Genomic DNA, 26039 nt, shown 5'->3' with positions numbered 1-26039 from the left:
CGAAGTAAAATATAAATGAATTCGTGGTTTTCGTTGTTTATCTTTTTTTTTATACTTAAATAAATTACATAAAATTATGTATAGTTTGGCTAGATGACGGTGGACTCCTTGGGTGAAACTTCGTATGCCGGTTTACCGTTCTCGACAACCCAGGTGCATCCGTTCCGACCGTTCTCGATTACTGTAATAAGTGCTGGTCCAAAAACGGATGGACTATAAACAAAATAACAAAATGTATTGTTTGGTTATCTGTGAAATTGTTTGTTGTTCTTACGATTGATGCATTTTGCTGGAGATTGTCGATATCGTGTACGATTTGAGGTCGTCGAAGCCGCGAAGGACGTTAATGTCCTTCAGGTGGTGGGTGTCCGTAAATCCTGGGCATATTGTGAAGACTTTCACGCCTGTAAGGTCGTAGAAGAAGGGTGTCCCCATGCTTCTGGAGAATCCTACCACGAAATGACTGGCACCGGTGTAGAGCGGGAATCCCGCGTATTGTCGTATTCCGGCTACGGAACTCACGTTGATGATGATACCACCGTGTCTTCGCCGATGTTTTCCCATGTACATGAACCCGTAAAAAGTACCGTACATCAATGCCCTCTGCACCACAGTAAAAGTTATTTATTACATGTTTATAATATAAAAAAGCAACATTACTAACGACGTTCGTATTCAATACTTTGTCGACGCTTCGCTCATTGTAAATCCCGGCATTGTTGATCAACAAATCCAATTTATGGTACTTCTTCATCACCCTCCTAAAGCAACCTACAATAATGATAAACAAATTTATGATTGGGCTATCTCAATATATCTGTGGCGAACTTTTAAGCTCAGAATTGTTCTGTACGTTGGTCTTCACGAACATCACGTTATTTCCCAATGTTCTGACCGCCGTCTCTCCTGCCTCTACATTTATATCAGCAATAACGACGCCCTTGAAAACATATGAGGTTATTGATTGCTTTGTGACACGTAGACACAGTAGAGAGTACCAAGAGTTTCTTGTCGGCCAACGTTTTAGCGAACTCGTAACCAATACCAGATGCACCGCCCGTTATTATTGCCACCTTATCCACGTAGTTGTAGTTTTTACCAGTGTCCTTGCCAATGAGTTCGTCCTTGTACTTCTTCAGCTTTTCCTTGTCAAATACCTTTGGCTTCGGTCCTCCTTCGGAATTGCCAATATATATGTTTCGAATTTGGAAAATCTGAACTGGCGGCGGCCAAAAGCGCAGCAGACCATTGAATTTCATACCCGAAGACATGCTACCCTCTTTTGTGACATGGATTGCGAAGCGTCACGAAAACGTCACTGTGATAAAAAAATAAAAACAGACCGACCAAGCCAACTTTACCGAATTAATATAAATACACGTAGAAACGATATGTTTATTTATTACTTTATATAACATTAAAGTATACGAAAATCTAATTTAAAATCTAGTTACATCCTAAAAAATCGTCGGCGTTACTGGTTTAACTTCGTATCCAGGCTTAGAGAGCTCAGTGATCCAAGTGCTTCCATTTTCCCCTTTATTTATAAGATCTATGAGAACCTCGCTGCAGAAGCTAACTCTGAAAATCCACAAATCCAACAAATCCTTTACATGTGTTACCCTGATAGACATGATACACTTATTACGGTTGCGCTGCAAAAGTTGCTATCTTATTATTGGTGTACTCATTCAGCTTAAGCTCTTCAAATTCCTTAAGAGTGGGCACTTTATGGATTAGAACGGTTTCCGTGAATCCGGGAAGGATCGACAAGATTTTAACGCCCGTGTTATCGTAGTAGAAGGGCGATCCAATAGCACGCGAGAAACCTATAACGAAATGCTTGGTTCCGGTGTAGACCGGAAATCCAGCGAATTGCCGCACTCCAACGATTGAAGCCACGTTCACCACGATTCCACCTTTTCCTTTCCTATGTTTGCCCATATGCTTGAACCCAAGCAACGTTCCGTAAATAACGCCTTTCTGTAAATAAATCAATAGATCTTTGTTGTAACAACTAATTCTAATATCTTACATTCTTAAGTAACATTAAATGCACAACTTACAATATTAGTGTCAATCAACAACTCATACCTCTCTTCATCCAAAATCCCAGCGTTGTTGATAACAATATCGATTGTGCCAAACTTTTTCAAAGTCTCGTTGAAACATGCTGGAAAAAAATGTATAGAATAAAACAAAAGCTTCGTCTAAAATTAATCGCACCTTCCATGTCAGATTTCTTCGAGACGTCGGTCTTCAAGTAGATTGCTTTTTGTCCAAACTTCTTGGCGGCGTCCATTCCATCTTTATCATTGACGTCAGCCAAAACGACGCCCTTTACGTAATATTCCGAGAGAGATAAAATGAATGAAAACGCACATAATGCATTCCAAGCTTTCACGAACCTTGATGTTCTTTTCTAAAAGAATCCTGGCGAAATCGAGGCCGATTCCCAGCGAACCGCCAGTGATTAAAACCACCCTGCCATCGAAATTATAGCTGTAACATCTTCGTAGAGCGCTGCCCGCATTTCTTCCGACGATTGCGCCTTTAATCCAAATGGACATTATTCAAATCCACCCTCGTACCTTCTTCTCACAATGGATTAATCAATCTTCTGACGTTCCCTACTTACAAATTAAACTGACGTTAGACTACTTTTGTTTATTCACAATGCTGATACAAAGTTTTGCTATAAATATTTTAGTCCCAATGTTAATAAATGATATTTAATTTTACGAAATTTATAAATTCTGTTTTAATATATTTTCATAATGATGATATATCTTAGGACACATCTGAAAGTTCTCTGATTACAAATATATTTTAATTTTCTTATTACCACGAAAAATTAAATTATATATGTATATGTTATATAACTACTTACATATGAAAATATTACTTATTATTAAGAAAACATTTTAAAGACCTTAAAGAATCTTAATACATGGATCAATAAAAAACAAAATTTTAACTAATTTAAGTTATGAGTAACTCAAAAAGTGTAATTAATATTTTAGTTGGGACAGAAAGACATTTACATGTAATATAATAATTATTATGTGAAAATATTTAATTTTTATTATAATATATCTATATCTAATTTATTCTAGAATGTTGTTACAAATTAGAAGTGCATTTATTAAAATGTGTTTCCAAATACTTAAAATTATTTTTATTGTTATACAAGTTTGGTTTAAATTGATGTGGGCATATCTGGTTTGTGCTCGTACGGGGGTTTGTTTTCAGCAACGACCCAAGTGCTTCCGTTCGCACCTTCCTTCATGATAATTATCGCCCCTTTGGCTGCGTGCTCGGCCCTAAAATTTTCATGTTTATCGAAGATCCAAGAGTTAAGTTCAAGAAAGTTACGTTTGCGGTATTAACTTGGAGAAGTTCTGTTGCATGTACTGCGGGAGGCCTTCCATGTCTTCCAACCCCTGAGCACCCAGAGGCATCGTGGTCTCCGTCATACCCGGGCATACCGTGACTAATTTGACACCTGTCAAGTTGTAGTAGAAGGGAGTTCCGAGGGCGCGAGTCAAGTTATTAACGAAGAATTTGGTGGCCGAGTAGATGGGAGCGCATGGGTTTGGTTGCACTCCGAAGATAGAGCTTGTTGACATAATAATTCCTCCTTTTCCTCCATGGTTCTTTCCCAAATATCTAAAAGCCAACAATACTCCATCCACAACGGCATTCTGAAAATGTATGCTTAATTTATAGTTTATCAATAAATAACCAATTCAATTTCTGCACTTACAATATTAACATTAATCGTGAGACGCCAATTCCTTTCGTTGAAGATGCCTGCGTTGTTACAAACTATATCCAATCCGCCGAAAGTGCTGATCGCCAGTTTAAAGCTATCTAAAAGTATCAAATAAAGAAACAATTAATTATATACAAGCAAGGTACGGTTTGTCGTCTGGTTGATTGCGTTTGCTGTTCTGCAATTTTACCTTCCAGTTGAGCGGAATTCGTGACATCGGTCCGGATGAAACATGTTCTATCAGTTCCCAACTCTTTTACAGCATTCTCGCCAAGCACGACGTTAATGTCCGCTATAACGACGCCCTGCAACATAAAATTTTATGATTTTACGAGACGGAGACCCGACGACCAATAAAATATTATTACATATTACGTAACATTGCATTCAAAATTGCAAGTGAAAACAGATGAAATGAAAAAAGAAGATTCCTTATTCTTCTAAAAACAAGTGCAATTTGTAAAGATTCTAAATGAGAACGCGATATTGAATTTTTCATGGTAATTTGATCTTTTTGTAATATCATTCTGAAAGCTAATGTTTTATTACGAATATCGCTGTCGCGGTAGAATTTCAGTTTCCAACAAAAATAATCTCTTTGGATTATAAAACACTTGAACATGATGTAAAGTTTACATTGTAAACTACTTATCTATAAACGCATAGCAATTAAAACAAATGGAGACTTATAATTACTGCTAATCTTTATACTCGTGTAATTTACATTCTAGAATTATTATTTCAACTAACAAACAGTTTGTTGTTTCTAAAAAAAAATGTATTTAAAAGACTTTTAGCAAATGTAAAACTTCTTAATAACAACTATGAAGATTCAAATTCAACTTATCTGTTATTTTGATGTTATGTAATTATTATGGATCTAAAAACAAATATTTACTAATAACTACTTCTGAATTACTTTTAAATATTGCTTAATTAAATATGATTGATAATATTGAAATGATGTAGGACAATATAACATACATTTATTTATTTATTTATTACATAACTAAATATAAAACATTGGAAAATTACTTCACATGCGATTTAAATTATAAGTATCTGAGGTGACTTGACTGACCTTGACTCCATTTAGCAAAAGCTCTTTAACGATGCAGAGACCGATGCCGTCGGCACCACCAGTAACAACGGCCACTTTACCATTAAAATCGTAACCCATTTTTAGATAATTCTCTAAGTTTTCGCATTCGAAACTGCGGTCGGAGCTGTAATCTCGACCGTTTTATAGCTAACACAAGTCGTGAAGATGAGTGGACAACAAATTAGAATTTGATTATTGCAATGGCTCACAGCTTGGATGACATACAAATTAATTACTAGTTAGATAACACTCGAGGTCAATATGGAATTTGTGCCAATCATCATCGCAGTCGTCATCAATAATGTCGCATCGCAGCCAGTATATGCGAATGAAGACTTTCGGCAGCGTCTTTTGCCCAGAGGTAGTCCAAATGTGTGAACCTGGAGAGCCTGTGCTTAATTACGATGTTGGGCAGCTCACGTGATATCCTTTCTACGTCCTGCAGCGAATCGATAAATAAACAGTTTTTAATCTGGATTTAGAGTAGTTATCAGCACACTTACTGCTTCCGTCGATAACCAATCGTTTCCGCTGTAGAAGAACGCCATCGGAAGGGTCACAAGGTCGAGATTATATTTTAGTGGTTCCCTTTGTCCGTATCGTCGCTCATTCTCCTTCGGTCCCAGATCGTACGACTGGAATATACCTAAAGAAAACATTCAATTTTATTGACATTTTTCACTGAACCTGATAAATTATTCTATTAATACTCATTAACATATATAATGTTATGAATATGGCTATTCTTTATAATATGAATTGTTTAATTATTTTCAATCACGGATGATTCATAGATAAATTATTATTAATAATTTGTTATTCTAAACTTAATTTACGCATTATGTAATGAATTATTTACATTTATAAATCATTATATCTCATGCAAAATTCGAGACTATTTTTCTCTATGTGATAACTAAAATAATATTAAAAAATAATTTATAAACTTGATAAAAAACATAGATGATTTATCAAATCTATTTAGTTTTTGTTGTTGTTGTTAAAATATTACGTCATGTTATAATAAATTTAAATTAGTAAAAGGTGTGTTGGTAAAAGTGTCGTAATAGTTTATGCATTAATAAAGAAAATACCATTTAATGTGCAATGACCGAGTCCAACAAATTTACTTTCAATCTCATGTTAATGAACCGCTCAAGTTGTTTGTTTCTTTACTTTTCTTACTTCTTCCATTCTTAAGCATTATTTTAATAAGATATATTTTAATATTTGTTTTAATACAAATGGCTTGTTAAGAATTACCACTTCCGTAGAAAGTGTTAAAAGACCTTGCTCTAAACAATTTGAATAAGTGAAAATCGATCAGTTGTATGTAGCGGTTACATTTTTATTTTACCTGTATTGAAGTTTTGCGTGATGTGGAGCAGTTGCTTTAGCGAACCGCCGGCAGGCATGTTACTCAGGAACATCGGAAGAAGATCCTGTGTGAAATGATAATGCGTTATTCGCGCGATGAAAATGCAAAAAGCGTACTTACTGCATCCAACTGTTCCGAATTGAATCCGACCATCGATTGTACCATCGCGTGACATATTGACTGAAACGGTGATCCTGGTCTGCATCCCATGTAGGTGATGTTCGCAATTAGATCGCTGTGCCTGCCAATCTGATTAATTCCCAACCTGTTGGCCATCGTCTGAAAGGAAATCATTTAAATTTATTTCTTTTACCATCGATGTATTCGACTTTAACGCACCACTATTTGGCGATTGTAATTACGGATCATTCCGAAGAGAAGATTTTTCTGTCTTATTCCATAGATAACAGGAGCTAAATTGATTCCCAGTCGGATTCTTTTATTATACTGTGGGCGGAGTGCGACCGTTGCGTACATAATCATATTACCCTGAGAATGGCCCACGTAGAATATGCTCCTCTCGTTCGTCACCTCAGACACGTAATCGATCATTGCAGGTACATCGTATTTGGCCATCTCATGCAAGCTTTAACGAAAATGAAAAATTATTCAGAATTTTGATATATGCCACAACTTCTATCTGGATTAATATTATCACAGAAGTTACAAGCAACACTTAGTCAAATATTTGAAATCAATGAATTTATTTCGAATTATTTTTAGAAAACGTTAATAGTAAAGGAGATATTTGGCTTACAATGAAGATTATTCAGAAATAATCATGCTATTAGCTCTATAGAAATTATGATTACCTGAAGTCCCAAAAGAGTGGATCATCCGGTGAGAGGGTCGTGTGATTCCTGCTCCAGGTGGTCCCACGTGCATTGGCCAACCACACGTCATATCCGCTGTCGGAGAGGAGCAAGCCCAGTGCTCTTCCGGGACCGGCGTTGACCCAGTCGACAGAACTAAGCAGTAATCCATGGAACATAAGAACTGCTCCGGCACCAGATCTGCGATCCGACAACCCTAAGCCCCTCGGAGCGATTCGATGCAACGTCAGGATGTACCCGTCCTCCGTTACTACATTATGTTCCTCCGACTGATATCCGTACCTTCGTGATATTTCCAACTAGAAAAGACCCATCGAGAAAAAGCAAATAAATTAATAACAAAGGCAAAACTCTTCACTTCAATCTTACCGTATTCAATCCATAGTCGGGATGTTTTCTACTCACATCGGGCGGTACTGTGACCAACAAAAAATTGGACACTAACAACAAGAACGATTGAAACAGTCTTCCTCCCAGACCGTTCTCCATCTCAATCCTAAATGTCAAAGCATATCCCGAATTAAGACCAACAAGCGTTATTGCTTAATTTCGTTCCGACGTATCCGAAGAACTTTCACACACAACTGGTCGTAACTCCTATCATTTCATATAATATTATCAATTATGTAAAAATCTCCTGCGCTATGAGCAAGAAGGAATATCACTTTCTAAGTGCAACGTAAGTTTCCAAATCTACGCTCCATTATGTGAAGTGAGGTTTGAAAACATTCAATGCGGAACTTTCTCATTTCCTAATTGGATTTATTTCCTGTTAATCTCATTAATTATGTAAAGAATTGTCAATGACGAAAATTATCATTATTTATTAAAATTATAATTACACTTACCAACTTAAAAATAAACATTAAAAAGCCTTAAGATATGATATTTAGATTGAATATTAATGCAGCTATGTTTTGTTTCTTCTGTTTAGATTTTACTGGGACCTCTGCATGCTGCTTCTTCTGGTGGCGAATCTGATCATCCTGCCCGTAGCGATTAGTTTCTTTAACGATGATTTGAGCACTCGATGGATTGCGTTTAATTGTCTCTCTGACACAATTTTTCTCATAGATATCGTCGTCAACTTTCGAACAGGTGGAGTAACTGAGCGCGTCGAAGCAAAATCGCGGCAACGTAATATACTTTACATATATCCATTTTATTCAGGTATTATGCAACAAGACAACGCGGAGCAGGTGATTCTCGACCCGAAACTGATCGCCAAACATTACTTGAGAACGTGGTTTTTCCTCGACCTCATCTCGTCCATCCCTCTAGATTATATATTTCTTATATTCAACCAAGTAAGTATGCTAAACGAGCAACATCTGTTCTGGAGATATAAGCTTCCTAATCTTTCGAAAACCGTAGCATACACTGTTGTAATAAGTACTTAACGAACTAAAGTCTATATACTTGATTAAATTTGCATCAACAAATAAACTTCATTACAATTACATCACAACTCAGTTCATAAAAAGGATGCGAATTATAAGATCCGGTAACACCTCGACAAGATTAGGAAGAGCAGTTGTGAAGCAAGTGAATTCCTTCGTAAACTTAATTAGAAAAAAGAACGCTACTTATTTACAATGTATCTTAATTAAACTCGAAATTGTAAATACGACATTTTTAATTAAGTTGACGAAAGTACTTGGATATCATTGTTGTAATTGAATGCGAACGTATTGCATTTAGACTCGTTGTTTGTTTATTTTATTGGCTTGTTTGGAATCGTTGAGATTCAACAGGAGGCTAACAATGTTTGACTCCGCGGTCGGTGGAAGCTACAGCGAAGATTAAACAATTAAACGTACAAGTGTGTTTACTTTACTAATTAAAATTTCGGGCAAATACGATTACATTGTACGGCATGAGCATGCTTAGTTTGTGTTATTAAAATTCGACGTGGCAGCAAAAGATGAGTAAAATATATTTAACGATATATTTATAATAATCTTAATATACTTTAAGTTACATCCACACTTTACTGAACACAAATAATTTACAGATTTTATGTATATAAAGGGTGTCCCAAAATTAACGCAAGATTTTAATTAAATAGGAAACACAGTTTTTAGTCTTCAGATTGTGATTTTTTTTATTAAATCATAAAATTCAAATGGCGGCAAATTCAAATCTTTCGTTAATTTTGGGACACCCTTTATAAGACTTGGTAAGACAGTGCGGATGAAGCATAACACTTATATTCGTCTTTAAATTTATCTATATATATATATCAACATAATTAGTAAGACTTAATGAATTGATAGAACCTGTGTCTATGTCTGTGCATGCAATTGATGGGGAATGTTTGTTTCTCGATGTTGCATCTATAAATCCCTAACCCATTCTTGGAACCAGCGATTTCAATTATGTCGCTGATGATATCTCTGGATATATATATGCAGAGATATCATCTACCAAGATCTGAAGATTTAAACGTGAATTTCACTGTGTTTTCTTCCTTGAATCGTACAACCCTCTCTGTTTGTGAGGCCCATACTTACTGTTTGCTAGATTTGCTGGGCTGTAGATGTTCATTAGCGAATTACCAGAGATATTAAACCCACTGTTCCAGGATTTCGGCGACAGTTTCCAAATCCTGCACGCGGGACGCGCCTTGCGCATCCTGCGTCTTGCCAAGCTGCTATCCCTCGTGCGCCTGCTGCGACTCTCCCGCCTCGTTCGTTATGTCAGCCAATGGGAGGAAGTCTACGTAAGTACCCGCCCACTTTCATTGCGAGTTTTTTTTTCTCATCCTTGATTCTTACTATTATAATTATTACTATTGTTTGTTTGGTTTTTTTTTTCTGTCTTGATTACCGTTTCCGTTCAATTATATCGTTTTACAGCTTCCATTATTTCCGCACTAAAATAATTTGGTACATTTATAAACATAATTATTTTTTTGCGATTTCAATTGTACCGGGGAATCATCCTTCGGGGTTACGGGAGTAATGGAGGAAAGAAGCTTTTTGCCGAGCTTGGAATGCGCCCAGGCTATATAATACGTATATTTTGTTTTCTTTTCTAAGCGCGCGCCTTTCTGTTGTTCTTAATGTGTTTCATAATAATTTATAATTAAAGTTCAGAAGACTTTAGGGATTTCTATCAAATCCACCGTGCACTTGTTTTACCAACTTAGATTTGGGCTTTTATTTTTTATGGTCACCATCACTGTTTTTTAATTTTTCCGTTTTTAATTTAATTTACTTTCGTCTCGTTCCTATTGTGTGTTTTTTCTCTTTTATATTTCCGTTTCCTGTGTGTCTTATTACGTCTCGTGATATAATTTCATATATAATAACTCACAAAAAATACATACAACAAAAACATTAGCAACAACAATAACAAATCATCAATATTAGAAGTAAACAGTGTGTGTATGTTGGCAACACTTTTTGGTGATACATTTTTTTTTTTAATTTTATGTTATATATAAGAAGGTGTATTTTACGTAAGATTTGGGTGTTGACAGCGCATTGGTGTGTTTCTCTTTTTCTCTATGTGTGTTTAGTTTAAGAACAATTCTGAAGTGGTGTTGTTTCCATTTTGTTTTTGAGCAAAATATTTTGGTGTGGGCCGCAGATCCCCATGTACCAACAACCTCAAGGCAGGCAGACCGATTTTGCCGAAGACGGTACCCCAATTACCCCACCCAGAGACAGGACCACCGAGGTGCTTTCAAAACACGTTTTTCTCACTACTTTAATGTTATTCTTTTTATTTTATTTACATAATTTGTGTGTTTTTCTTTTGTGTTCCCTTATGATTTCGTTTACGTTTCCTTTCTGTATTCTGTGTGGTCGTGAGTCAGAGAAAAGAAAATCTTAAGTGGACACCTGAGCGCTGCTTTTAATATATTACATATGTTGTGATTTGGTATGAGAAGTTTAGTATGTCCAATTATTTTCAAACAGAATTTAAAAAAATAATCAGTGGGCTTCCTTATTTGGTTGGCTTTAGAAGTTCTTTTTTGTTTGTTATTAAATGTGTTTACTGTGTGTATGCGTGTGGATGCGCCGGGTCATTATTCTTAATGGAATGTAGATGTTTAGCGGGTTTTAGTCGTCTCAACGTATTTATTTCTAAATGTGTTTTGATTAGAGTTTTTCTTTTGTTTTCGTTTGTATGTATGCTGAGAAATGTTGTTGCATCTTGATCATTTTTGTTGTTACTATTATTATGATTGATATACACTTCGAGTATTGAAAGTATTCGATAAAGAAAAGTATTCACACGCAAAAAAAGAAATTGAATAATCCACTACATGATATTCTTGCATATTGTGTCTTCTCGCCATCCGCTCTTTTCCCTTTATTTTTCATCGATGGCTGAGGATGCTGGGGCTCCCTTGATATGTTTATTTGTTGTTTACGATTTGTTTGTGTTGCAGAAACGAATTGACGCACGTTCGTTGTGTAGTGTTACTTAAATGTTATGAGAATCTAGGGGACGTTGTAGATTGGAACCCAAATGTGTGTTGAACCCATTTTTTTTTTGTGTTGATACCATTTTGTTTTTAGTTTCTTTAATTTGTTGTTGTTCTTTACCTTGTCACGGCTTTCTTGTAAGTTGATGTTTTTTAATTATTTTATTTTTGTTATGAAGGTGTTTTTAGACTTAAATTGATTAACCTTAGTGGATCGCAGATGGTTAAACAGAGAGAGAGACATATATCTTTTATTTTCGTCCACATGTTGTTTGGTGTTTTATTCCTCTCTCACAGCTTTTTGCAGGCCGCAAATACTCATAAATTCATGTTGCTAAAAGAAAAACGAAAAACCTATACATACATTCTCCACATATCGACATAAAGACTCCATTATATTTTCTGTTTTGAATATCTTCTGATATCTATAATACTTTAACGAAGTTTTAGTTACCTTCCTTATATTTCTACTTCACTTTTGTGTGTTTTTAATATATCAAACCATTTTTATTTTTCATTTTATCTTTACAAAATCTTCCTTTTTCTTTCCTCCTCTATTACAAAAAGGGACAACATTTCTTTGATTTCTTTTATGTTTAAATAACTAATATAAATTCATATTTGCTGTATCTATATATCTTTAATTAACTTTATCATATGTGCGATAATCACAATTCACTCATTGTTATTTTTTATATTCAAAGATTCATCTGCATGGTAAGTCAAATTCTTTTATTCACTCTGCAGATTTCTTTTTCTACTTGCAATTTGATCTTCTACTTTCTTTAATTTTAACTTGATCATGTTAATTCTTCTTGAAAATGTAATTAATCAACTTGTAAATATTTCTATTTTGCTTTGCATTGGTTGTCTTAATTGAGCTAAAAGAAAAATTTAATTAAAAATTTAAATAGTTATTTGCATACTAACATTATTTGGAATTTTATAAATCGTAATTTTAATTCAATAAAGACAATCAAATTACTTTTTATCTATGTCCAATTATTGCTGTCATTCAAATCGTTTTGCTTTTCTTTTTGATTTCACTGCTCATCATCATCACATTCGCATTTAGACGAAGCAATTTTGTCCCTTTCATTCTTTGTAATTCAATTGTTTTCGAATTTGCTGTCAACAATTCGTTGTCAATGATCACGCTTTAATCCGTGTTTTGTTGTATCCGCCTCTATCTCTCTGTATCTTAACTATAGCTTATATTGTTGGACCATTTCGCTTTGTGCATTGAATGTTCTATGGCATTAATGCAGTTGTTTTCTTTTCGTTTTGTTAACTTCTTTTAGTTTCTGTTGTTCTTGAATGCTGCGCTCTTGTCCGTGTTCGCTTCAAGCACTGCACAAAAGTTAATTAATATATTTAAACTGAATATAATTACTAATGTATTAAACTCTGTTTCAAGTTCTAATTTGATTTATTATTTTATTTTCTCTGTCTTGTTTTTTTTTTTTTTTTACTTTTATCTATCGTTTATTGGTTTGGGTTTTACTTTTATTTATATTCTCATTTCTTTCTTATTTTTGTTTTTGATTTAAGTCGTACTTCTCTGGAATCTTTCGTTCCACGCTTTTCTCTACTACCTTGTGTTCTTCGCTTTTTCTAGATCTTGCAGAATCTTCAAAAAAAGCGAACGGAACGAAGGGGGCGCCTCAGTTCGGAGGTCAACAAGTCTAAATACAGCAAAAGCAATCTGATATTTAAGGTAACACGCTTGGAGCTTGCTTCAGCCTTACGCATGACCGACCGTGGCGCCTCTGCTTCCTTTTATTTCTCATTTATCGAGATTTCGAACAAAAATAAATATACCAAAACAAACAATAACAACAATTACATAATATATTTACATCATACTTGATTTTTGTTTTGTTTATGCTACGAAAATATATGAAAAGAAATTCAACCTCGAGCGGTAAATAAACACGTTTTATTGTCGCTTCCGAATTCCGTTTATATAATTCTCTATCTATTTTTGGTTTGTTTTCTACTTCATTTAATTACTTGTAGAAGTGCATGCGACACACATATTATATCTCTCTATCAAACACATATAGACTCATTCACACATCATACATGTTCTCTAGACACACTCCACTGTTCGATTACGGAACAAAGTTAACAAATTTCTCTGCATGTGTTTACTTCCGTTTTTCTTACAAATCTAATTTAGAACAATGCGAGGTAAGTTTCGTTGGACTTTCGTCCCGTTTTTCTTTTCTAGTTTCGTGAAGAGTTACAGCTTTAAGCTTTTTTTTTTTTATAATTCTCTGTTCATTTTAAATACACATATTTGTCTACATTGGTCTGGTGTTTGGTACATGGGTTGTGAACGGAACCGTTTTACACATATACACAAAAGATAACGTTTTTCATCGGACAGTTTGAACATGCACGAGACGAAAAAGGAGAGAAATTCGGGATAATCTACACACATTTTTCAGGCATATTTTTGACACACAAGAATTACTAGCTACAAGAGACACAATATTCTAAACCTAATCTAATTTGCGCTTCGCTTTCCTTTACTGTCGAGTACACACATTTCTAGTTTTCATATTGATACGAAGTAAATCTTACATTTTGACTTTTTATTTCCGCGGTATTTATGACACCATTACGTATGGCACATTCCACGAAATAATCAAAACACGTTAAATTTTTCTTATTTGTTATTGTTTCGTTTGTTACTTTTGATATGAATTTCAATAAACGTTCGCTCTAGTAAACTATATACAAATTAAACAAAAAACTTGCGAAGTATACGAACCTTCTGCTGCTTTTCCTTTCTTTTGTTGTTTTTTTTTTTCTTACCTGTATCTTGCTGGAAGCTTTGAGAAATCTTATTTGTCTGCTTTCTGCTTTATTCTCGCATTATTTTGGTTTGCTTCGTAATCTGTTTATTTAGTTGTTGATGCAGTGGCTTTCAATTGTTTGCAATTGCGATGCGAATACTAAGGTAACAACAGCAAAACTGAGTTTCGTTGGTATTAAATATGTCTTATTTATTGTTTCGCTATTTTGATTTTGATAGAAAATAAAATAATAAAACAAAAACAAAAGTATAAAATTAAAGAAAACTCCCCAGAACGAGACAGCAGGAACAATTGAACTTGGTTTCTTCTTGAATTGTTTATTTATTTGTCGATTGTTTTGATGTACTGTTGTATTCTTCTTATATATATATATATATACAGGCTTCTTATTACTATTTGTTTTATAATTTGGTTTCTGATTTTAGCTACGCTCCAGTTTTGTTTTTATTATTATTTTTTTTTATCGTACATTTTCGTTTAAAATTTATTTTGAACATAGTTGAAAAGTTTATTTATTTTACAATATTTATCTATACACACTTAAATATATGTTTTGTGTTTCAGCATTTTTTTATTGAATGAACAATTATTTAACGAAATTTTCGATTCACGAACACATTTTATATGATTTTTAGCATGTTTAATATCGATTTATTGTTTGTTTAGTATTTTCTGATATTAATTCAAAGAACAAAGTAGGTTGAAACAATTACATAACAACCTATATTAGAAATAAGATCCTACTGTTTTGTTGTTGTATAGGTTGCTGTGGAATGTTTTTATAACTTGTGGTTGTATACTAATTAAAGCTAGTTTTTTTTTTATAAATAATACACAAATTCATTAGACATGTTTTAGAAGTGTTCGTGATTCGATCAATTAATTATTTATCTATTTATTTACATATTCATGGTGATGATTTATTTATTGAAATGATTCAATTGAAACAAGATCGTCACCTTGTATATTGTTCTTAAAAGTAGTACCTCCTTCGTCGTACTTCCATTTTGAATTATATCATAAAATTTACGATACAGTTTCTAAATTCTGGGGAGCACGACGTAGCGAGGTTTTATGATTTCGTTGTAACTTTTATTTATGTATTTTCCTAAATGTTGTGTCGCTCATCTAATTTCGATGAACTCATAAGAACTTTGGTTTTCTACGTTGTGTTTCAGTTTCTTAATATGGCCAGTGTTTTCATGCGGATTTTTAATTTGATTTGCATGATGTTGCTCATCGGGCATTGGTCCGGGTGTCTGCAATTTTTAGTTCCCATGCTGCAGGGATTCCCATCTAATTCATGGGTTGCCATCAACGATTTACAGGTAATTCTCCTATTATATAATGTATTATTTTTAATACTAATTATTAACATGTAGTAGTCTAACTTGTTTCGATATATAGTTTCCGATCTAATAAGTGATTTATTTTCAAATACTGTTCATAACATATGTTTATAAGAGCTATGAGCTCTCTGACATTTGTAATATGTTTGGTAAATTCTTCCCTGGAATAAACTGTTTTATGGTCTACACCCCTTCATTTCTCAGCGCGCCACTTAAATCTTCCGCGAGAAGAGCCGAAGGATTAAATATATACAAATGCAGAAAAGTAGATGTCGTAAATTCCAGCTCGAAAGACTACGGCGGACTAAACGTTAATAAATAATCACCGTGGATTATTTATGCCACTTTTATGTGCGCTCTAATTCATTGTTCTAAGTCCCGTGCAATTTCTGTTTCCTTTTAGACTTTTATTTAATTTTGAAAATGTGTCAGAAATGTAACGCATTTAGATAATTATAACACAAATAACTGAAATGAAATGGAAAGTTACAGACTTTGATTCCGATGATTTGTTTTTTTTTTATGAAGACAAAATATGCTGAAGAAATGTATTGGAATATTTGCAGGAAGCTTCATGGTTAGAACAGTATTCCTGGGCGTTATTCAAAGCTATGTCTCATATGCTGTGCATCGGTTACGGCCGTTTTCCGCCACAATCGCTGACTGACATGTGGCTAACGATGTTGTCAATGATCTCCGGAGCCACGTGCTATGCCCTTTTCCTGGGTCATGCCACTAACTTGATCCAAAGTTTGGATTCATCACGTAGGCAGTACAGAGAGAAAGTGAGTTATATAATAATAATTGAAGAAAACATTTGTAACAATTTATTACCACAAATTGCGTATTAAACAAATAATTAAGTATAATAAAAGTATTGAATGTTGAATTATGTATTTGTATCTTAGGTGAAACAAGTGGAAGAGTACATGGCGTACAGGAAGCTCCCTCGGGAGATGAGACAGAGAATCACCGAGTACTTTGAACACAGGTATCAGGGGAAGTTCTTCGACGAGGAGTGCATCCTCGGAGAGTTGTCCGAGAAGCTGCGCGAAGACGTGATCAACTACAACTGTCGATCACTGGTGGCCTCGGTTCCTTTCTTCGCGAACGCCGACTCGAACTTTGTCTCCGATGTGGTCACTAAGCTTAGATATGAAGTCTTCCAACCAGGTTAGATTAATCATAACTAACTAATATAGCAGCCACGCATCTGACACGACCACCCTTGCTTTTTACAGGTGATATTATTATAAAGGAAGGTACAATTGGTTCAAAGATGTACTTCATACAAGAGGGCATAGTAGACATCGTGATGGCTAATGGTGATGTGGCGACCAGCCTGAGCGATGGCAGCTACTTCGGAGAGATCTGTCTGTTGACGAACGCTCGGCGCGTCGCTTCCGTCAGAGCTGAGACCTACTGCAATCTCTTCTCGCTGTCCGTGGACCATTTCAACGCCGTGCTGGATCAGTACCCGCTGATGCGACGGACCATGGAGTCGGTAGCCGCGGAGAGGTCAGTGCGTTGGTTGGTATAAGAAACCCAAGAAGGTTTTATTGAATTACTTACTAATTATTTGGATCGTTCATCGCTTCTTTGTTGTCTGCTGCTGTTTCCAAACTACAAATTCCAATCCACCACATTGTTTATTTAACTCCAATCCCATTTGGAAAACAAAAATTCAATTAGACCCATTATTTGCAAATTTCTCTTTATTTCTCTTCAATTCTATTTCTCCTCAAGTTCTACTTTAACCCTTTCAAAGATAAATTGCAATTTAATTTTACTATATCTTATTAAATCAATACATTTATAGATGACCTAGTTGTTCTTTTTTTTTTTTACAAATAAATATCTATATTACGATATTTTTGGCAGAGCTTGCGTTTCTTCTCAATCAACTGCACGGACTTTGAAAGAGTTAGAGCTTTTCTTCAATAGTTTACTATTTGTCACATAATTCTTGACACCTTTTGAAACACATTCGATTATCGTTTCTGTTTTGTTATTCTTTGGTTTCGTCACAAACACAGACACACAAAATCATGGGCGATGCAACTGAAAGAAAGTGATCATACGAAATACTATTTAATTCAATAAAACACAAACACGTGATCTTTTACCAACTAAAATATATTTTAAAAAAGAAACCGCAAACAAAACGAGAATTCCTGTATTACATTTTCTTACTGGGACTTCTTTGCCAGAAATCAGCAATTACTCATTGTATTTTCTCTTTTCTACTTGCAGGTATTTATTAATAAGACGACGAGGCAAAATTTTAGAAAAGCAAAAAAAAACACTTACGTTTTCGATGATCGGTGAAGTATTTTCGTTTCATATTATTTCTCTATAGCACCCATTTATTTGCTCACTAACGAGTCGATTTCAGAACTACCAGTTGCATCTCGCTGTAATATTTTGTTTTGTTGATAATCGACTATATAATATTTTTTATCAATAAAATCATAGTTAAATCCATTATTGACAAAAGAAAAACAGCTATTTTTGATGCAAATTGCAGTTCTAATCTCACTGTAAATTTTGTTTTTTTTTCTTCAAAAAGACTAACAAAATTTATAGTTAGCGGAATATTAATTACAGCAAATATATTTAAAGTTTCTATAAAGTAAGGCTTACCTTTAGTGCTCCAATAAATCAATTCGTTTAAAGCTAATAACAAAATAACCAAATTATGAATAGTCATATGCTTTTCCAATTTGAAACTACCTTACTTCTGATCGAAGATTTGAAAGATCTTGAAAGAACCAATAAATGCAAGATTTATAATATATCTCATACGAATCGAAAACAAAACTGCACCCATCTCACACCTAAATATTTATACTGTAAACACATATTATATTAGACTGTTATTATTTATTATTACTTACCAATTGTAATCACTCTTTGAGCCTTAATACTTTATTTTATTTTTTTAAACATGCTTTACTTAATGATCTTCTAAACACAATTTGATTTGTATTCTTAAGTAAAACAGACTTAGTTTTTTTTTATGCAACAACAAGATTGTTATGATAAAGTTAAGCTTATTAAAGGGTAATTTCGGATTCAATTATATCAGTGACTGTAAAATCCAAAATGTTTTCTATTACTCTAAATGTTATATATTTGGCTTCAATTGCAAATTTAATTAATTTGTGGTTATTAATTAAATGATTGTGTTTTTTGGTCATTGATTTATCGAAATCGAAATAGTTGTTACATAGTGTATTTAGATCTCTTTTGATCTATGTAACATGGCTTGCTTTATTTTTACCTAATTGATGTTGAAAAATATTTGGTGTTAACTATTTGATTTGTGTTTAGGTTGAACAAGATCGGAAAGAATCCGAACTTGGTGACTCATCGAGAGGAAGACCTGGGCAGCGAGAGCAAAACGATAAACGCCGTGGTAAACGCGCTTGCTGCGGAGGCGGACAACGTGAATATGTCGGACGAGTCGATAGCTCGTCTTCACTCGAGCGACCACAGCCTCCAGGAACTCGGGAGGACGTTGCAGAAGATGTCCACACTGCCCAGGCCAAAGTCGGAGAACAATTTCGCGTCGCAGGATATACCGTTGTCGCGCGGTGGCAACGACCACAACGGCAGACCACCCTTCCACAAATCGGATACCTTTCACAAGGAGTCTGCTTTCCAATGACGGCACTCCACGCACTAGTGCTCCTCTGCTCTAAATATATCTTTATCTCAGTCCACGCCATGGGCGCAGCGACAACTACATCCTACTTCTTCGAAACCTTCAACAACATCCACTCGTAGTACCACAGCAACTATTTTTCTTCATCCATCCCAAACAACATAACTTTCAGTAACAAACTAGAGTGCGTGTGCGTATCAGCAAAAAGGAAATCCTCACAAACAAATTATAAGATAACGATGAGAGAAGAACACCGTTTCTTCATAAACAAAACAAAACATAACAGAATCGATTCCACCTATATATTACTTGTATACTACTTGTATAGTAATTATTAAATAGAAAGCAATACGTGTGCTACATGGACACTAACGAAACGCTAGTAATGTGCAATATTAGATAACTTATATTTTATGTTTAGCTTAACAAGGAAAGAAAAATATATTGTAGAAAAGAGGAAACGGAAGGAAAAGCACACAATATGTTTATTATGTGCTTAAAGAAAATATATATAATTAAGGTTTAAGTAAGCCGAATATACCTTGATAAAATATACTCAACTCAACTGGTTTTACGCGAAACTTCGCTCATTGTCGCCCCGGTTTTTGGTTCACACGGTTATCCCTTTAAAAATTTCTCTTCGGTTGCTTTGTTAATTTAATGAATTGCGAAAACTAAACAAACTTGTTGCATAATAACTATCAGATTTATTTCCAAATGAAATAACTACTGCAAGATCTCTCTGAGCAACACACTAGAGCAAATAGCTTAATATTTGTAATCATTGGTTGGAATGTTGATTGGAGGTATTACAGTGAAAGAAATCATTTCATAAAAATTTTATTTTCAAACATAAAGGTTCCGAAAAAAAAAGGTGGATGCTCCGGGATTTTTAATGAACGGATAGCGAAACATCACAAGAGCCTATTAAATCTTTAAAAAGCAACTATTTTACAATATGTTAGGTTTTAGAGTACAAATGTAAGCGAATTCACGTTTTTGGATATGAGCGGGACGAAGGTAAATCAAAATGTGTGTGTTTGCAAGGGAAGGTGTGAAAAGGAATTTAATATCACTAACATTGGAATTGAACATTTCTCGAGTGCATCGGATGGAATTAGTCAATTAATTAAATACAAAATGGAACTATGTTAAAGGCATCATTTGAACCTCGAACAGGCCAAACAAACGATTCATATTTGTAAATATCGTGAATACTGTATATACTTATATTATATAAATAACTTATTGTTTCATTCTCATTTCCGAAGCGACAAAGAAAATAATGCAAGAAGAGAAAACCAAAAACCGTGGTCCTGGCTCTTATGTATTGTTGTTCATTTAATGTTCGATTATTTTGGAGGCGTAAGAGAAGTTTATCGTGCACACTGTACTAATGAGAGTATCACGCACCCCTTGGGACCTCCGAATACTTAACGGAGGTGGAATGTTATTAATGAACTTGAGTAGGCCTAAATTGGAAATAATCGTACGATGGTAATATTTTTTTTGTTACCGTTTCAGTTACATCGGCGTAATAGTAAATTGCACTAAAAAAAAATTATTAACATACATATATTTAATTAATGAATAAATTAATTAAGTAATGGAACACTGTTTAGCTGTGATCTTTAAACTTGAAACAAGAAGAAATAATGATATAAATTTTCCATCAGATCTTATCTTATTATTGGATTTGAATTTTCTTATTGATCATAGTGGAAGAAACATGAAGTTCGAAGAAAACGGGAAGGAAGTAGATGATATAAATTATACTAGCGTAACATTCGCTTCGTGTTTTCGTAACGACTTACTTCAATTTTTTTTTATTTCGTAGTTGTGTCACTCGAAAATGGCTTGCGCATTCTGAACGAAAAGTGATTGAAAATCAAAAAATATATATAAATCGAACAGATATTCCTTTTTTTTCTTTATTATTAGGGTGCCTTTGTTTCGTTGAGAATGTATATGGAAACTTAGTGATATGCGCAATTTTCCTTCATAATCAATAACGAAACCGAATCACCGAAGACTATGCAAAATTGGTTGCCTACTTTAAAATGATTTATATATATGTTGTTAAATTGTAGCTATTATTTATATATAATTGTTGTTATATTATATACAAACAGTGTAACATCATTATTATATATTTCAAGTTTTTATTAAATTGTTTCAAACTGGATTTAAATAATTTTAGTTAGAATTTGTTTGTTTGCCGTAATTTTGAAATTTCGACAACCAATTTTGGCAAATTTTCGGTGATTATAAATTTGTATATCTCAAGATATAAAAATGAACTAAAAGAAAAATACAAAAAAAAAACAAGTAGATGACTGATAATTTTAGATTTTTACGTTTTTGTTTATTTTTGTTACATAGTGGTTGTCGCTGTGAAAAGACTTGTTTTTTTTTATATACATTGAATGAAATATGTAGAGACAGTAAAAATAATATATTAAGGAAGATGCTTAGTCAATTACAGCTTTTTGGAGTGAGTAAATTGAATGGAAATCCAACGAAACAGAAATAGTAATAAAGATATTCTATATTAGAAACTGTTGAGATTTGTTATTGATTCGCATTTTGTTGACTCTGTACATTTAGATATTGTAAATAATTTGATTTTGTAGTTAATTTACACACGCGTCGTCTGTAATGAATTCATGAAAGAAACATTAATCGAAGAAACGTTTTCCCTTCTTAATTTGTTCACTTTTTTTCTGTAAGATGGAATGAAGAGAAGGCACAAATTAAATTTAAATGAATCATTATACAGATCAGATTTGTTCTTATTAAATAAAACTCACTTTGTGTAAATAAATAAATATAAATAGAGTATATTATAATATAAATGATATTTATAGATAAAAAACAATATATGATTAAACATGTGATGTGTGTAGAATGTGATATGATCTGTGTGAGTTTGGCGAGATTTAGCTTATTATTTTGGCCAGCATGGCCTTTGGTTATTAGTTATTAGAAATGAGGAGGTCGAGGGGAGATTGTCAAAGACGGTGGAGCCGGGTTAAGTCTGTTCACAGCGCGACAACAACGTAAAACACATTGAAACAAGTTTAGAAATTAAAGAAAACAACAACAACAAACATTAGTTGAATCTCCCATTTCTGTTTCATATCTCTCTCTCTCTCTCTCTCTCTATCTCTGAATATTTAGGTTTCACGAATACTTGCCATGATGAAATCCTAGCCTAGACTGACGTTTAATAATAAAGAAACTAAGAAAATATTATTATAATTAAACAAGAGGAATGAAATTATTCGCTTACTGTGAGCATTATTTTTTTTGTTTTTCATTTCAAATATGAAAACGATGACGATGTTGAGGTATTAAACACATTTAACCGCATAGATTCGTTCAGTTATTCTTCAACCTCTAGTATTTCTGATAATTAGAAACGCGGATGACTCTACCCACATAAAGCAGATATATTTTAAATAAAAGAAACTATAATATAAAAAAATAAATAAACGAAAGTGCTCATTGCCCAATGAAAAGTAATTATTAATAAACTCGATTAAGAAAAGAAGAAAATAACAATGATTGTAGAATCCATCTAAGCATGCGACAAGCAAACAGAATGTAAGCGCTGTGTGTGCTTTTACAAAATAATAGCCTTTAAATCAAGAAAATGTGTTACGTGGATATCAATCTGCGTATGCGTGTGATGAGTGAACGTGTGCGTGCGTTAATTTTATTTTAAATTTTTCATTTCTTAGATTCTCTCGTTTCGTTTAGGAAACAACAATCTCACCATCGTCGTATGATGTAAAAAAATAACAACAACAAAAAAAAAACCAAAAACAAAGCACGTAGATTATCTTGTTTTTAGTTTCAGTTGTTAGGATTTGTATTTCTTTTTCTGTTTGTATTTTCTCCCTCTTAGACGTCGAGGGAGTAAATTGAAAACTGCAGGATATAAGAAATGGAAATAAAACAGAAATTACATGAGATTAATTGAATTTTAAATGAGTAACATGTAAATATTATGAGATATGACGAGAAACGTAGAAAGTGCCTCCTTTTGAATTTTTGCGCATTGCTACTGTCTTTATTTCGGTTCGAGGTGGTCAAAACCAAATGGAAACTAAACAAAAAATATGTAATGTGAGAGAAATTGAATTAACTAAGTTTATGTTATGAAGAAAATATATATGTGTGTTATAAATATAACTATATATATATATACACTTGAAATTGAAATGAGCAAATAATATGTTGAGAATATGGAATATTGAGGAAGTAATAATACAAAAATGATTTAACTGTTGTTATCTTATTGTCTTATAATTATCATGGTAATAATTTTTGTTTACAACTGAAATAAAGCTGCATTTTTACGGTTACCCTTTACGACTTTTTCTTTTCCATGTCCAGATACTAAACAAAACAAAATGTAAATATTTTTATACGTTAATCCAGTGGTCCGCGTCCGTTGGTTTGGTGAGAAGTATGATTTAAACCTTCCACTACCTTCCACTGTGCTGGAAATATACCGAGTCTCAGGATTACGTTGTAGATAAGCGTTATTACCCTAATGCCGGTACTGTGGAGCTGCCTCAAGAGCTCTGCTGTAATCAGGTCATATCCTAGCGCTTTTTTTAGCTTGAACTATAGTTAGCTTAACGTGCCTCACGTTAAATTGAGCAATGGGAAGTGACAATGGTATGGAGACCCCAGAAAATCCATTATCTCGTTTTCCTCTTCCCCTGCAAGTCCTGCCGGGAAAGGTTGGAACACGTTTGTTAGATGGTCGGCAAACACCTCCGCCATTTGAAATTAAAAATAATTTATAAAATAATTAGTTTTATCAGCAAATTTTATGATTTTAATATAAAATAAGTTAATAAAATAAATATTATAATTCCTGAAGATCTATTTTCATTTACATGAATAATCAGTATTTAATAAGTTCACATAAATAAAACTACAATATAAACGGTAATAGTTTATTAAACTAAAATGTGAACTAGAGCAGAGGAATGTAATCATCATTTTTCTTTGGCCTTAGCCTCCGCTGTTGCCTTCTCCGACTTTTCGATAGCCTCCGACAAATCGTCATCATCAGCCAAATCTTTATTGTAGAGGGTAGGATATCTTTGCATGCACGTCTGCATGTCTTTGAATTTATTGTAGCAATCAGAACCTGTAAATTATAATAGCATAAAGAAAATTCGTACATTTCTCCAAATTAAATTAGCATACCTTTGGGGTCTGAATCTGAATAATGGAAACAACTAAAAGCATCCCTGAACTCTACCCCACATGGTCCAGTCGCCATACCGCCCAGACATGGGCAGTTCCAATTAATTTTTCCATCTGGCATAATAAGCCCAGGCTGTTGTTCAGGTTCAGACAGTGATATTTTGCTAGGAACAGAATGATCCTCCTTAGTTGCAAAGATGATAGTGTCTTTGTCCTTGGGACCACGTTTCACACATTCAGACATTTTGACTAAAATAATTATGTTTATGCACTATCATGACAGCAATAATTGAGTTTACTTACTGAATGTAGTCTCTACTGTCACCAAGGAGATTTAAAAGTAAAGGTGCAGCTTTGCAGACACGGAACAGACACTTTTTATCTTGATATCGGCTCACTAAAGTTAAGCTTGATCTGAGCTTAACGTAGTTATACTCTGGCACTCTTAATATAGCCCTCCTAGTTTCTGGACTGTATCGAAGTATGTCAACAGGGACTGTTGCCCCAATCTCGCCAAACAATTCCTGTAAAGATTGGATGATGCACTGCTTGAAGTACACTGCCAATAATTCCTCGGGTTCCTCTTGCAGCTCAAACTCCCTTCAAAAATAATTTTAAGGTTAGAAACAGACATGATTTCAGGTTTCGTTTCCAAAACACTTTTCGACATTAAAACACAAAAATACTAACAAAATAACGTCTAAGTAGTAATACTTATTCATTGCATGATGTAATCGATAATTATAGAAATAATCAAAGATATTCAAAAGTAAATGAGGAAATCAACACTCACTCTGCTCACTCGTCTCAAACTGATGCACATTTAACTAATCAGAACTTTGGGTTGCCTATTAAACTATATTTGTTTATATAAACAATTCAAATCAAAGTTATATACATTTTCCAGTAAATGTATAGATTGGCTTACAATTGATGTAAAAGTAAATAATTAAATACAATCTGTATCCATATTATCTGCCAGGGAATTTTGATGGTTCGCAGAGTAATTTGAATATATTTATTATATTGTTTATTATGTCTACTAAAGTAAAAACAAGTGAAAGTACTATTTCATAGTACCAAAGAATCTTATATTTATGGAAAAAAAAATCAGAAACCTACCTACAAAAAATAATAAGAGAAACATAGTATTTAAACATTTATTTTGAAGCATAGATTTTTATAATTTAATAATACATTATAAAAATATTATCTTCCAAAGAAATTTACAAAGTCAATCATATTTTATATAATCTCATTTGCCAATCACCTACTTTCAAAATGAGTACAATGTACTTTTTCCTAATTTCAAATGTGTATTTATATATTATAAAAGAATCCTGAACAGACTGTGCACTTGAAGCTATTGGCGGTATTTTGTTGACATTCTATAGCCAATCTATCAGAAAATATGTTATCAGTGGATGATATAATTGTGTCAAA

General features: G+C 33.6%; 5 protein-coding genes across 15 annotated transcripts in view; 1 reads left to right on the top strand and 4 right to left on the bottom strand.

Moving 5' to 3' along the window:
- LOC108557323 (potassium/sodium hyperpolarization-activated cyclic nucleotide-gated channel 4) overlaps nt 1–21153 on the top strand; it is a 95513-nt gene extending 74360 nt beyond the window's left edge. For 4 of the 11 annotated variants that reach the window (XM_017913814.1, XM_017913798.1, XM_017913832.1 and 1 more), the window contains 10 exons: nt 8023–8186; nt 8259–8395; nt 9667–9810; nt 10683–10772; nt 13145–13243; nt 15530–15679; nt 16267–16485; nt 16609–16873; nt 16942–17230; nt 19034–21153. In XM_017913814.1, coding sequence (XP_017769303.1) covers nt 8023–8186; nt 8259–8395; nt 9667–9810; nt 10683–10772; nt 13145–13243; nt 15530–15679; nt 16267–16485; nt 16609–16873; nt 16942–17230; nt 19034–19370 — 1894 coding nt within the window. In that variant the 3' untranslated portion in view covers nt 19371–21153. Of the gene's footprint in view, nt 1–8022; nt 8187–8258; nt 8396–9666; nt 9811–10682; nt 10773–13144; nt 13244–15529; nt 15680–16266; nt 16486–16608; nt 16874–16941; nt 17231–17953; nt 18093–19033 lie in introns of those variants that run through there. The other 7 variants (XM_017913807.1, XM_017913858.1, XM_017913822.1 and 4 more) reach the window with 7 other exon arrangements.
- On the bottom strand, nt 32–1333 carry LOC108557399 (15-hydroxyprostaglandin dehydrogenase [NAD(+)]-like). The gene is made up of 5 exons (XM_017913897.1): nt 999–1333; nt 829–940; nt 665–771; nt 275–603; nt 32–213 (listed from the first exon to the last, which is right to left on the bottom strand). Exons 1-5 carry the CDS (start codon nt 1269–1271, stop codon nt 90–92), a joined length of 945 nt encoding a protein of 314 aa, XP_017769386.1. The 5' UTR covers nt 1272–1333; the 3' UTR covers nt 32–89.
- Nucleotides 1572–2578, bottom strand: LOC108557454 (alcohol dehydrogenase-like). The gene is made up of 3 exons (XM_017913964.1): nt 2227–2578; nt 2067–2173; nt 1572–1983 (listed from the first exon to the last, which is right to left on the bottom strand). Exons 1-3 carry the CDS (start codon nt 2300–2302, stop codon nt 1645–1647), a joined length of 522 nt encoding a protein of 173 aa, XP_017769453.1. The 5' UTR covers nt 2303–2578; the 3' UTR covers nt 1572–1644.
- On the bottom strand, nt 3125–5035 carry LOC108557414 (15-hydroxyprostaglandin dehydrogenase [NAD(+)]-like). Its single transcript, XM_017913921.1, has 5 exons — nt 4857–5035; nt 3966–4080; nt 3767–3873; nt 3376–3704; nt 3125–3323 (listed from the first exon to the last, which is right to left on the bottom strand). The coding sequence occupies exons 1-5, from the start codon at nt 4953–4955 to the stop codon at nt 3200–3202; spliced, it is 774 nt and encodes a 257-aa protein (XP_017769410.1). The 5' UTR covers nt 4956–5035; the 3' UTR covers nt 3125–3199.
- A 3173-nt stretch (nt 21154–24326) lies between the features above and the next one.
- LOC108557302 (mitochondrial intermembrane space import and assembly protein 40) lies at nt 24327–25281 on the bottom strand (the record flags this gene model as incomplete). The annotated part of the gene is given in 3 exon segments (XM_017913765.1): nt 24327–24537; nt 24597–24845; nt 24900–25281. Coding segments are annotated over 2 exon segments (399 nt in total). The 3' UTR covers nt 24327–24382.
- Between the last annotated feature and the right edge of the window lie 758 nt (nt 25282–26039).

Source organism: Nicrophorus vespilloides, unplaced genomic scaffold (assembly GCF_001412225.1).
Source record: "Nicrophorus vespilloides isolate i.1.1-1 unplaced genomic scaffold, Nicve_v1.0, whole genome shotgun sequence".
In the NCBI taxonomy this organism is placed as follows: Eukaryota; Metazoa; Arthropoda; class Insecta; order Coleoptera; family Silphidae; genus Nicrophorus; species Nicrophorus vespilloides.
Note: the sequence above shows the minus strand (reverse complement) of the source record. Positions and strands in the feature narration are given on the sequence as shown.